At 45.6% G+C, this 13,608-nt stretch overlaps 4 protein-coding genes and 1 pseudogene across 5 annotated transcripts; 3 read left to right on the top strand and 2 right to left on the bottom strand. All coding sequences in view use genetic code 12, as the record gives it.

The window, feature by feature from the left end:
* The first annotated feature begins 1,156 nt into the window (after positions 1 to 1,156).
* On the top strand, positions 1,157 to 5,521 carry DIURU_001261 (annotated as a pseudogene). Its single transcript has 2 exons — positions 1,157 to 3,198; positions 3,520 to 5,521. Coding segments are annotated over exons 1-2 (4,044 nt in total).
* Positions 5,522 to 5,544: 23 nt separating this feature from the next.
* On the bottom strand, positions 5,545 to 5,874 carry DIURU_001260 (uncharacterized protein; the record flags this gene model as incomplete). Its single annotated transcript, XM_034153785.1, has 1 exon — positions 5,545 to 5,874. One exon carries the CDS (start codon positions 5,872 to 5,874, stop codon positions 5,545 to 5,547), a length of 330 nt encoding a protein of 109 aa, XP_034013991.1.
* A 247-nt stretch (positions 5,875 to 6,121) lies between these two features.
* On the top strand, positions 6,122 to 7,513 carry PEX12 (ubiquitin-protein ligase peroxin 12; the record flags this gene model as incomplete). Its single annotated transcript, XM_034153783.1, has 1 exon — positions 6,122 to 7,513. The coding sequence occupies one exon, from the start codon at positions 6,122 to 6,124 to the stop codon at positions 7,511 to 7,513; it is 1,392 nt and encodes a 463-aa protein (XP_034013990.1).
* A 140-nt stretch (positions 7,514 to 7,653) lies between these two features.
* DIURU_001258 (S-methyl-5-thioribose-1-phosphate isomerase) lies at positions 7,654 to 8,820 on the top strand (the record flags this gene model as incomplete). Its single annotated transcript, XM_034153782.1, has 1 exon — positions 7,654 to 8,820. One exon carries the CDS (start codon positions 7,654 to 7,656, stop codon positions 8,818 to 8,820), a length of 1,167 nt encoding a protein of 388 aa, XP_034013989.1.
* Positions 8,821 to 8,836: 16 nt separating this feature from the next.
* Positions 8,837 to 13,159, bottom strand: DIURU_001257 (uncharacterized protein; the record flags this gene model as incomplete). Its single annotated transcript, XM_034153781.1, has 1 exon — positions 8,837 to 13,159. The coding sequence occupies one exon, from the start codon at positions 13,157 to 13,159 to the stop codon at positions 8,837 to 8,839; it is 4,323 nt and encodes a 1,440-aa protein (XP_034013988.1).
* Between the last annotated feature and the right edge of the window lie 449 nt (positions 13,160 to 13,608).

Here is a 13,608-nt window from a genome sequence, read left to right as displayed (position 1 = left end):
CATCATCAATATGGCGTTGGTGAATGTTATTGCATTCAATATTGGAATCAGCAACACTTTTCGTGGAGACAACGAAATTGCAAATGGACTCTAAAGTTGCGACGCCGTTTACACTTATTAAGCCATCATATCGCTTATTATTACTATAAACAAGGCCATGTCAGTTGAATTAATTTCTCATGATTGTTAGTGCTAATTTGATATTCTGTGCCATACTTCTCTCGAACTACTAATACCACAAATACTTGTGATATTGACACCACTGGCTGTACGTTTTTCACCCCTCCATCGTAATCTCGAATATATACGCTAAAGTTTGCAGTTACGAGCCTATGAACTCCCCAGATCCACTGGATGCGTAAACCCAGCCGTCATTGTCCCTGACCAGGTATATTTCAATCACCAACACAGAATCTTCATGTTCAATCTCTACAGAGGGGTTGACGCACCTTTGAATTCGGGTGTCGTTGGCACGTCTTGGCTCTGTCGTAGTCTGTAGACCGAGCCGAGTCAAATTTCGTGTTCTGCCACCACGCAGCCTTCTCTAATGACACAAGCACTATGTGCTGCATCTTGTCGCCGACAATGAGCTAAGGGTTAAGGGTTCCCATTGTATGACCTGCTAAACGTTCCACTGGATTCGACCAGGTTCCATCAAACGCGGCAACCCACATCAAAATGCTTTTGCAAAGGACACGTAGCCCATAAGCTTTATACGTCTTCGAACTAATTACGTGACCTGTTCCCGGCGTATGATCCCGCACTTACCGATTATAGACTACGATTTTGCAGCTGTGGCAAAACCACATGGCTTCTTTTTTTTTTATTATTTTTCGCCACTTGACGTTACGGCGAAAATGGCCAGCGAATTTAGGTTTCCCAATTAGGGTAACGAAATTGAACACTCACTTAAATGATGAAAAATCGTTCAACGAAAACGATACTGAATAGACAGTAGTACCCAAGCATTGCGCATCTAATACACCAGCCACGTCAATAGTTTTCCAACCTCTTATTCGCTGAATTTTTCCGACTTTGCCGTCGAAACCCGCACGTTCTATCAGCTTCCATTTCGTTTTCGACACGTAAGTGCGACGTGGCAACGCGACATATAAACGCGCCGTTCACCTCCGCAATTTTTCAGACAACTTATACCATGTTCAGACAATGGATCCCGCGGTTAGCGGTGTTGTACGTGGCATTGATTTGCCTCGTACCACTCTTTTCCCTGTCCCCGTTTGCCTTGGCTACCACTGAAGAAGAAGACCTGGACCCTAAGGGTACCGTGATCGGTATCGACTTGGGTACCACCTACTCTTGTGTTGGTGTCATGAAGAACGGTCAGGTTGAAATTTTGGCTAATGACCAAGGTAACAGAATCACCCCTTCTTACGTTGCCTTTACCCCCGAAGAAAGATTGATCGGTGATGCTGCTAAGAACCAAGCCGCCTCTAACGTCAAGAACACCGTGTTCGACATCAAGAGATTGATGGGTTTGAAGTACGACGACAAGGAAGTTCAAAAGGAATTGAAGCACTTGCCTTACACAATCAACAAGAAGAAGGGCAAGCCCGTCGTCGAAGTTGAAGTTAACGGTGAATCCAAGGAATTCTACCCTGAAGAAATTTCGGGTATGATTTTGGGTAAGATGAAGCAAATTGCCGAAGACTACTTGGGCAAGAAGGTTACCCACGCCGTGGTTACCGTCCCCGCTTACTTCAACGATGCTCAAAGACAAGCTACCAAGGATGCCGGTACCATTGCTGGTCTTAACGTTATGCGTATCGTTAACGAACCTACTGCCGCTGCCATCGCCTACGGTTTGGACAAGACCGACGGCGAAAAGCAAATTATCGTCTACGACTTGGGTGGTGGTACCTTCGACGTCTCGTTGTTGTCGATCGAAGCCGGTGTTTTCGAAGTGTTGGCCACCGCTGGTGACACTCACTTGGGTGGTGAAGACTTTGACCACAAGGTCGTCAGATACCTTGCCAAGCTCTTCAAGAAGAAGCACGACATCGACGTCACCTCGAACCAAAAGGCTATTGCCAAGCTTAAGCGTGAAGCCGAAAAGGCCAAGCGTACCTTGTCTTCGCAAATGTCGACCAGAATCGAAATTGACTCGTTTGTTGACGGTATTGACTTCTCGGAAACCTTGACCAGAGCTAAGTTTGAAGAATTGAACGGTGACTTGTTCAAGAAGACCCTCAAGCCCGTTGAACAGGTGTTGAAGGACGCCGGTGTCAAGAAGTCTGAAATTGACGACATTGTTCTTGTTGGTGGTTCTACTAGAATCCCCAAGGTTCAAGAATTGTTGGAAAACTACTTTGACGGCAAGAAGGCCTCCAAGGGTATCAACCCCGATGAAGCCGTTGCTTACGGTGCCGCTGTTCAAGCTGGTGTCCTCGGTGGTGAAGAAAAGGTCGACGGTATCGTCCTTTTGGATGTGAACCCCTTGACTCTTGGTATTGAGACCACCGGTGGTGTCATGACTACTTTGATCAGAAGAAACACTGCCATCCCCACCAAGAAGTCGCAAATCTTCTCGACCGCCGCCGACAACCAACCTACCGTGTTGATTCAAGTCTACGAAGGTGAAAGAGCTAGATGCAAGGACAACCACAGACTTGGTAAGTTCGAATTGACTGGTATCCCCCCTGCCCCCAGAGGTGTGCCTCAAATTGAAGTTACCTTCACCATCGATGCCAACGGTATCCTTAAGGTTGACGCTACCGACAAGGGCACTGGTAAGAGTGAATCCATCACTATCACCAACGACCAAGGTAGATTGAGCAAGGAACAAATCGAAAAGATGGTTGAAGAAGGTGAAAAGTACGCCAAGCAAGATGAAGAATTGAGAAAGCGCGTGGAAACCCGCAACTCGCTTGAGCAATACGCCAACCACCTCAGAGTCCAATTGGAAGACAAGGATGGCCTTGGTGGTAAGTTGGACGAAGATGACTTTGAAACTTTGGACGACGCCGTCAAGGAAACTTTGGAATTCATTGAAGAAAACCCCGAAGCTTCCGCCGAAGAATACGACGAACAAAAGCAAAAGTTGATCGACATTGCCAACCCCATCACCGCTAAGTTGTACGGTGGTGCTGCTGGCGATTACGACGACGACTCGTACGGCGGTGATTCGAAGTTCGGTGACGACGACTCCGACGACGACTCTGACTTGGACGACGAGCTTTAGTGGTTTATATTGTAATTTAAAGGATATAGAGTTTATCTTCAATGTAATTATACGTAACTTTAACATTCCTCATGTAAGCGTTACAATTGACCGTTTTAGGTACATCTCTCACGTGACCGTACTCTACCAAAAATTTTTCAGTAGTTATTGGGTGAGGCCGTACAAGTTGGCGTGTTGTTTAAGCCATGGCGAACCGAAAACTTCAAAAGTACGTATATTGCAGTCCTCAGTGATTGCCCTACCTCATATGAGTCCATGGGACCCAGAATCAGACCGAGGTCCCCCTCAACATTTCACATGAGAACCCCACTAACCACCAGAGACATTGATATCATATTCAAAAAGATATCTGAAGGTCTACATGAGTTCCATTATCACTACGACAGGTATGAGGCTATCAATAATGATGAAGATCTGGATAACCTGCGAGAGAAAGAGAAGCTTGAGAGTGATTTAAAGAAAGAGATCAAGAGATTACAAAAGTTTCGAGAGCAGATCAAGATCTGGCAACTGAAAGACGATATCAAAGCCCTCACTCTTGCTCTGGGACAGCTATCACAAAAGCTCAATGAAAACAAGCGATTAATTGAAGAAGGCATGGAAATGTATAAGGAAGTTGAGCGGACGTCCAAACTCAAAACGTTTTCTAATCAGCTGATTCTCATGGCGGCGCTGATGGACAACGATGACGATGTTGGTTTGGACGATGCCGATGGCCTGAGTGACGGCTGGGATACCGATCAAGACGTGGACGAATTTCTTAGTGATCCCGAGGAAGAAGAATACTCTGAGGAAACGGTTCAGGAAATTTTGTTTTTCCAAGACATAATACACCAATTGTCGGCCCAGCTACAGAAATTGCATGGCGAATACGACAAATTGGTCAACAAAAAGGTCCGGAAAAATAACCTGGGAACTATCGAGGCCAAGAAGGAAAAGATTCAAGCGACTTTAGCTCAACATAAAATCCATATCAAGAAGATTTTGAAGCTTATACGATTGCTTAAGCTAGGAAAATTGCTGGATATGAATTTGTTGGAAGTTGTCAAGTCTGATCTTGAACGTTACGTTGACACCAACGGTGAATTCGACAACAATTTGTATGAAGATATCTTTAACGCTGTGAACGCTGAAGATGTCGACTACACTGCGTTTGATGACACTGAAGTTGACGCTGACGACTCGCTGGTACTTCCATCGACTGAGCATGTGCTTCCTCTGGCTTCCACCCTGAGAGTGTCTTCGGTCAATCACGGTCAAACAACTCTGCTTCCTCTGGCATCACTGTCAAACCATCTTCCGTTAGCTCAAAACCTGCCACCCAACTCTCCCGCCATCGTGAAGGCGCTCAGGCCAGCCCTGACGCCATTGAAACCGGTGGGTAACCTCAAGTGGTCGGCCGCCGCTGCCGTTGGTCTCCCTGAGCCATTACAAACAAGTCTGAGTCGACAAGCGACTCCAGAAGTTGACCAAGGTACTAACGGCCACCATGAAACTAACGGAAGTCACGAGACATCGCCACTGACTCCAGTGAACCCAGTGTCTTCGTCTGAGAAGACAATCTTGCGAACTCCCGTGAACGATACCAGTGATCCCAACTTCAAGTACCTCGAAGTGATCCAGAACTCGAACCTTAGTCCTGCGGAACGGAACATGTTTTCTGACTTGAATCTCGTTCGTTTACCTCCAGGCATTCAGGATTTGATCATTTCTTTCACCGCCAAACGTAATGGAGGCGAAGACTGTGCCATTCTTCGACAGCTGACGGCGTATGGCAACCACTTGTACAATCCTTACGTGGTTCCGATGGTGAAGCCCTACCTCCCTCTTGAAGTTCAACCTCACTTCGACAACCGACCTCGAGAGTTCAAGTTGCCGCCCCAATTCATTAAATTGCAGGCCTACTGGAATAAGGTACGGGCATTGAACCAATTCGACCAGTTTGTCAGTGAGATTGAGGCATTGGCAGCACTGGGCAGCGCCAACGAAACCGTGGTGATTGAACTCACTCTGGTATTGTTCTACGGTCACTTTTACGCCACCACTCCCATGGAAAACATTATCGCAGAACGTGCTCTCTTTAGACTTGGTTGGAAGCCCTACCGCACAAACGGCACTGGTGCCATCACCGGGAAGTCTGGCATGGCTAAGGACTGTGCTTACTTCTGGTTCCGTAGGGTGAAGCTAATCTCGGAAGATGAGAGTATGGAATTCGGCGACTACCAAGGGTTTGATGTGTCGATGTGGGAATACTTCTTTAAGCAAAACTTCAAGCTTGACTATGAGTTGGTTCAAATGCACCCCGTGACTGCATTATGCTAAATGGCAACATACATAATCATATATTATAAATCCGCTACGATATCATCGCCCAGGGGTATGACCGTATCCTGAGGCAGACTCACGGTGTCAGCATCTGCTCGTGGTGACAGTGCCATGGGATAATAAGCTAGCGCTTGCGTGTGGTTGGCAACTGGCGACAGAGCCACAATCGAGGACGACATGGAAAATAATGGATTAGGTTCACTGATAATGTCGCTCAAATTTAAGAGCGGTTGGTCATGGTGGTCAACTATGCTAACTTTGTGTCGAAACTCATGTGTAGATTCAACGGCTTTCCATTGTGATAACTGATGATGGTCCAAGTTGAATGCTGCAAGCTGGAGCTCCAGCATATTGTAATAGGAAATTAGGTGATCCCAGGTTATTATCTTGTCGTTCCCACTCATTTAATCAAAGTGACACAAATTGGATTGCATCATTGAATGTCCCCTTATATTTGTGGACCAGGTGTATGTTTGAAACATGCCACTTTCCAAAATCATGCTGCCTATCTGCCGCACCTCGGTAGTCAGCATTTTTTCTTACGCGCACCGTCAAATTCCAGAAAGTTACCCCACACCACACGAGCATTGAAGCTGAATGGAATTCTACTCATCATTGGATGCGTCCCAGTTGGACAGTGAGACTCCGACTCTTTTTGAGTTGATTTCTGCACACCAACTTGAACATCTCCTTTCACCATCGCTCCGTTACATCCTTGTTTACTACACCACAAGGTACCCTCGGTACCTCCTTAAGATCAACAACCGGTTTGATGAACTTAATTTGCTTTTCAGAGGGTTTATCGAATGGTACTTCATGACTTACTGGCAAGGCTCTTTTACAGAAAACTTCTATGGCATCAAAAGAGTCAATCAAACACCTTTGGCATCGGCCGATATCAACCTGAGTAAACTTACTCAATTGTCACCGTCAATGGTCGAAGAGAGACGGGAACTCACACCTTTACAAAAGGCAGTTTCCATCTTTGAAGTTGTCGGCACCGCTTATATTGGTGAGAAGTTAAATTATTACTATGACATATGGTACACCAGAATGGTCACCAATCAGCTCATTGAGAGCGAATTGTTCACACCTGAGGAAAACCGGAAAATTCGATGGAAGCGGCGGTTTGTGGAGATCTTCCCATACGTGCAAGGGGGGTACCGTTTTGCTAATTTCGTCACCACATTAGCATACTTAGCTGGGGTGCTGAAGTCACCATCTCTTTTGACCTTTTTGTTCCGCATCGATTTTGCCCGTCTTAATCAACACGACTATCAAAAATATGAGTCAGGAACTAACTACAAGTCTGATCGCGATGTTGTAAATCGTGTTGGGCCGGCTCGTATTGCCGAGTTAGCCTGGAGAATTATCAGACGCAATCTCACGGGTCCGCTGGGTCGGATCCTCAAGTACATTTTGGGTACATTTTTCCCAGTTGCCATCTTTGGCTTGAAATTCTTGGAATGGTGGAATTCACTGGGGTTTTCTGCCAAACTCAACAAAAACCAAGGGTCTCAATTTGACTTCAATTTGCCGGCCCCTTCAACTTTGACTCAAGCGATCCAGAAGTCACGCCATGCCAAGTCCAATGAGCGCACACCGATATACCGCTCGGGCAGTTTTTGCCCTATTTGCAAAAAGCCCATCACCAACCCCGCTGTCATTGAGACTGGTTACGTCTTTGATTACACTTGCATCTTCAACTACTTACAAAACTCACACAAGATCGTTGCCGAAAAGATCAAACAGCGGAAGGAAGGTCACGAAGACGATGATGACTTGTACGAAGACGAACTGGAAGATGAATACGAGGAAAAGAAAAAGATCAAAAAGAAGGAAGAACACGACGCCGAGAACGAAGAAGTTCACATAGACATATCAAAGGGTGGCCGCTGCCCCATCACTGGTCGCAAATTATTAGGTTGCAAGTGGAACCTGTTGCGTGAGGAATGGGACATTAGCGGTATTCGCCGTCTCGTATTTTAATATATTCGATATCATTCCGACAATTTTTTACTAGTAGTGTTCAGTAGTTGCAACGTGGGGGAGATGCTTTGATGCATTACGCGCCACAGTGCCTATCATTTCATCACTCACGTGGTAAGAAGAGCCGTCTGCATTATACCATGTCACTTCAAGCCATTCGATTCGACAAACAGAATACAACTCTCCAGATCTTGGATCAGTTGCTTTTGCCTTACACCACACAATACATTGATGTCACTAACATCTCGGACGCCTACAATGTCATTAAGAACATGCAAGTGAGAGGTGCCCCAGCCATCGCTATTGTCGCCACATTTGCCGTGTTGGTTGACACCCACAACAAAGTCAAGGTGCAAGGGAAGCAAATCACTCAAAAGGACTTTGTCGACCTGCTCGATTACTTGATCAGCTCTCGCCCCACCGCAGTCAACTTGGCTAATGCTCTTAACGATTTGCGCCAGATCGTCGCTGACTATGACGAAATTACAGATAAAGCTTACTCCAAGATTGACAAATACGCCAACAACTTATATGAGGATGACTTGGCCAATAACTACAAGATTGGTGCTAATGGCTTGAAATACATCACTCAAAGTCTTGAAGAAGAGGGGTTCAAGGGAGCCTTTTCAATTCTCACTATTTGCAACACTGGTTCATTAGCGACTTCAGGCCATGGTACCGCTTTGGGGATTATTCGCTCTACTCACGAGGCTCTCAAGGAAGAACTGTCTGACAAGCCTTTCCATTTATCTCAAGTATTCCCTTGTGAAACCAGACCTTACAACCAAGGTGCCAAGTTGACCAGTTATGAGTTGAAGCACGACAAGATTCCTTTCACTTTGGTTTGTGACAATATGGTACTGTCGTTAATCCGCGAACAACTTACCAAGGCGCCGGTGAAATTTATCATCATTGGCGCTGACAGAATTGTCAAGAATGGCGACACTGCTAATAAAATCGGGTCCTTCCAGTTGTCAACTATTGCCAGTTTTTTCAACCAGACCCAGAACACTAATATCAAATTCATCGTTGCTGCCCCGCGTACAACTATCGACTTCTCCACAGAACAAGGTCTGGACATTGTGATTGAACAAAGACCTTCAGATGAACTTACTACCATCAAGGGTCCCGCGTTGGACGCCTCTGGAAATGCGGGCGAGAAAATCCAGGTCGGTATTGCACCTCAAGGTATCTCTGTGTGGAATCCAGCGTTCGATGTTACTCCACACGAACTAATTGACGCCATTGTTACCGAAGATGAGAAGGTTTACACCAAAACCAACGGCAAGTTCGATTTAAGTAAGTAGTGTATTAATCTATAAATTACTTCTTCCCCTTCTTCTTCTTCTTCTTCTTCTTTTTGTTTGTCGAATTTTGCGTGGCACCATTAGAGCCGCTAGATGCGATTGATGGAGCCTCGGGTTCTGCTTCCTCAACTTCTGGTGACTCAACTTCTGGTGACTCAACTTCAACCTCAGCTGCTGATACTTCCACGTCTTTAGTTTTCTCACCACCCTCTTGAGCCTCAACCTCTGGCAATTCGATCAGCTCTGGAGCAGATTTTTCGTTTGTAGATACCAGACCAGCAGCATTGTCATTTGACGGTGTCGTCAGCTCAGAAGCAGGGTTCGACTCATTTACCTCATTGACATTTGGATGTTGGACTTCTTGAGAGGTGCTTGATACCGTGGGAGTGTCAGAAGTAATCGACTGTTCAACATTTTCATCATTGGTTGGTGCCGCAGCTGAAGATTCTGCAACCGCGGCAGTTTCTTCCACTTCGATGGTTGGAAGCGACTGCTCATCAACTTTGGAAACCTCAGACAAACCTTCTTCAGTCAATTTATCTTGGTCGACTTCAGCCAGAACGCTTGTCCCCGACACAGAATTATCGGCAACTCCTTGTGAGCTACCATCTTGAGATACTGCTACCTCGGGCGAGTCGACCTTAGTTTCGGGAATCTCAAAGATAGTTTCGACAGGTTCTACCTCTTCAACAGAAGCCTCCACCTCACTGACTGCGTCTTTAGAAGGAATTGTGTGCTCAGGAGAGGCATTGTCTTCAAGATCAACTGCTTTATCCGAAGGGACGGTTTCTTCAAAGGCGACTGTATCTTCGGGGGAAGCTTGCTGAAGAACTGTCGTTTGAGGTTTATTTGCGTCGTCAGTTGTGTCTTTCTTCGAATCACGATCCTCGACCAAAGCAGACGTTGTATCTTCACCAGAGTCCTTTGACATCAACGCCGGGTTCTCAAGAGATGTGGCAGTCTTGTCGCCTTCTTTGGCATCAAGCAGAGGTAATGTGTCAGACAAATCACTCGTACTTTCAATTACCGCATCTGGTTTCAACTCCTCTGGAGCCATGGAGCTCTCTTTCGATAAAATAACAGTATCGTTAGCAGCAGCCTCCTTGGGCAAAAGGTCCACCAGGTCCTTTTTACTTTCCTCATGAGGCGTATCTTCAGAGAGTTTACCAGCAAGTTGGGCATCAAACAAAGTTTCAGCAGCTTGACTCGTTGCTTCTTCCTCTGCTCGTTTGGCTTCTTCGGCTTTTCTGGCTTCCAACTCGGCCTTTTCCCGTTCAATCCGCTCTTGCTCTTGCCTAGCAAGCTCTTGCTGTTTAAGTCTCTCTTCTTCGAGTTTGCGCTGCTGTTCAAGCGTCAGGTCTTCGAGAGTGGGCAAAGCATTGACATTCTCCCAAATCACTTGACCAGAATTACCATATCCCGGTAAATCACATAAGTTTACCCTGAAAAAGTCAATGTCTTTGAGCACCATCTGCTTTTCCATCATATCCTTAAGTTGAGGCAATTCAGCACAATAACACAGCACAAGAAGTTTCTTGTAGTTATCAAACACCTGCGATAAAATATGAGAGCACTTAAGCTCTGGAAGAACCTTGGCCAAAACTTTTGATACTCGATTTGTTTCCTTAACGATAGTCTCCATATATGGATGACATTGGGTACCATACGGCATTGGCTCCGACCAGTTGGTTTTCAAAATTACCTGACAGTGAAGCATCGTCCGATCACGCATAATAGACACCAATTTGTTAAATAACTCGTTTTCGTGATCTTTATAACTGGTATAAATGCGCCCAAAGTTGAGATCGCTATCTGGGCGGGGTCCTTGATTAAGTTGGGATGTCGGCGGAGGCAATGCCTGTTCAACACGTGGAAGTAATGCCATCACAAATTCGACGGTCTGAATACACAATGCGATGTGCCTTGTTGTAATATGTTTAAGTCCTGCAGTCTTGGTTGCCCCAGCGTTAAGAATTGCTTGGGAGATACGCGAGTTGGCGAGCTTGAAATAATTGAGAACATTATTCGTAATCGGAACATTTGGAAACATTTTGTGAATGGTCAAATAATCGCGAACTTGGGCTAGTGACTTGATGATAAATGTGGGTACCACGAAGCTTTCAGAACCAATAGTAAGTTTTCCACTTGAAATAGGTTTCGGACCTTGTAATGCTTTTCTTTCTGGACCTGTGTAAAAATCAAGTGCATCCAACCAGAAATCACACAGATTGCCGTTACGTCCTCCAGTCTGAACCCAATCAGCGTAAGACAGAATTTGGTCCAAGTTGAACTGCCCTACCGTCAACTCCTCGGCAGAAGCTTCCTTCCAAGTATCATGGTCGATATTCAGCACGAGGGTTTTAAGTGACCTTGAATGATTCCGATGAACAAAGTATGTGAGGTGGTTTTTGAACCATTCAGCCAAGTGGGTACCCGAGCCCATGGGGTCAATACTTTCACATTCCTGAAGGTACAGCGATGATATTGAATAAAGTCGCAAGTACATGGGCACAGGGAGATCACCAATCAGCTCAGAACGAACATTTATAATTTTCGTGAGTCGAATTTGGGTGAGTTCAATTGCTTTGTTAATCGCCAGGGTGATATCCAATGACATCACATCCAAATTTTGGGAGGTCCCACCTAATGATAATGCAAGGTCCAACAAGATTTTCTGGTGTGTGGTCAGACGACGCAAGCACTCCAGCAAATTACTGTAAGTCTTTACCAACATCTCCTCAAACTCTTTCGGTGTAAGGCTTTTTATGTTGACGGACAACAGCGATTGTTCTGCAACGGCATGCGGAACAGGCGAATTGCGCAGCGATGGCGCATTAGAGGGCATTGGCGAAACCCCCAGACCAGGACCAGAAGGAAGGTTTTGTTTGATAATGGACTTGATCTCGGCGATAAGTTTATCTTGATAAACACGATAACCATGCGTGATCTGACCTGACTTGATGAGAGAGAATACACAATTCTTCAACTTATCCTTTATCTCTTCATCCATCACAAGATACGACTTGACTGCCAGCAGTGGGTATTTTCGAGGATTCATCGCACAATACAATCGATTTAGGGTGTCATTAATGGGTACCAGGGTGTAGTGGTTGCGCAAGTCATCAATGAGAATATCAACAAATTCTGACGTGAAACCCCGAGCACATTCATGCTTCAAATTGTGCACATCGTTCACCAAATTGATGAGACATGGCAATTTCAGCACGTTTTCTATGGGGTAATCAAAACGAGGATAGAGACTCAACAACTCCGGGTCATTGTCAAAGTCGTCGTATTCCACGCCATTCACTAGCAGCTCAACGATGACTATGAGATCGAGACATCTGGAAAAGTTTTGTTGACTGTACTCACGAACGGCCATCTCATAAAAAGTTGTAATGTACTTTATATGGAGTAAAGCGCTCTCCAAGTATTCCACATTTTTGTTTTTGATGAGATCAGAACAGATTTGCTTACCACGTTCAGCTTGTGTTGTTTGTACTTTCACCAATTCATCTTTGAGTTGAGCAAATTGAGCAACACACTCTTTTGATTGATTCTGGATCTTAGTGATATCGTCAAGAGTAGTAAAAAAGGAATCCGACAGTTTCCCAATTTCCAACACGAGGTTCTGCTCAACAATATCTAGGTAGCTGCTGAACTTTTCCTGGAGATCGGTATTGTGTGCCAAACTGGTAGTTATGTCTTCATCATCAGTCGTAAGAATCTTGGTATTTTCGAGGACCTTACTGAATACTCGAGGATCATCCATGCGGAAGTCTGGGTCAAGAAAGACCGACGGGATCTTGCTCAAGTTGGTAGCGGTGTTGTTTTCTTGCTCGCTCAAGCTTTCATCACTGGAATTCGTTGGTTGCGTTCGACGAGCAAACTCATGCAAAGTATCAGATGTAAGCCGGCCATAACTCAGCTCAAATTCACGATAGTCGTCCATGCTTGCAAGCAATGGCTTCACTTTTTCATCGTTGACTTTATGCTTCAATTTAGCAAGATGGATTTGGGGGATGTCTCGCAGTGTGGGGGTGGTAAGATTGTACACGGTGGTGGCACCACCATTGATCACAACCAGATGCTTGAGGCCACGCTTGTTGCGTACCCGTGCTTGATCACTGCCCACAGTCAACTCAAAGATGGAGTTGGGGCCAAGTGGCAGCACTGTTGACGACAATGGCTGATCGCCCAGACCCAAGTATGTGGAAAAGGAGTCGTCGTCAAGACTGAAACGGGGTCGCGGCACGGCAGCCGTCTGATGCAGTGCCACCAGACTCGCCGTTTCGTCAAGATCGTCGTTTAAAACCACGCTGGCGTGGGGACTGGTCATGACTAGCCAACTCTGTGTCTCACCGATCACTTGACGTGTTCGCGCGGATGCAGATGTTTGTATGGTGACACTCGCCTAATTGCCAATGCATTGCTTACCCAGAAGCGAATTTAAATCTACTTCAAGTGTCACTCAATCATAGCGGGTCTAGACTAATTTTGTGGCGTCAGCTCACCTTTTCATGAGTGATGTTGCGTACAATTTGGCCGTGACGACAACGCCAAGTCTTCTCGTAAGGCCTTGATTTGTGTGCTAATTGGCTCAACAGCTTGAGCAAATTGGAAAACTTAGCTCGGGTAAATTCAGTACTTACCTCCGTATACGTGGTTCGTGGTTTGCATAGACGCCACGGTCATTGCCTCTTGTGGCTCCACCACCGCTCACAGAAAAAACCGTTTACCAGTTTTACTGCAGTTCATTTTATCCACACAATGTCCTCCCCTCAACAA

This window comes from Diutina rugosa, assembly GCF_008704595.1.
Source record: "Diutina rugosa strain CBS 613 chromosome Unknown scaffold34_size146191, whole genome shotgun sequence".
In the NCBI taxonomy this organism is placed as follows: domain Eukaryota; kingdom Fungi; phylum Ascomycota; class Pichiomycetes; order Serinales; family Debaryomycetaceae; genus Diutina; species Diutina rugosa.
This window is presented reverse-complemented; position numbering and strand designations above follow the sequence as displayed.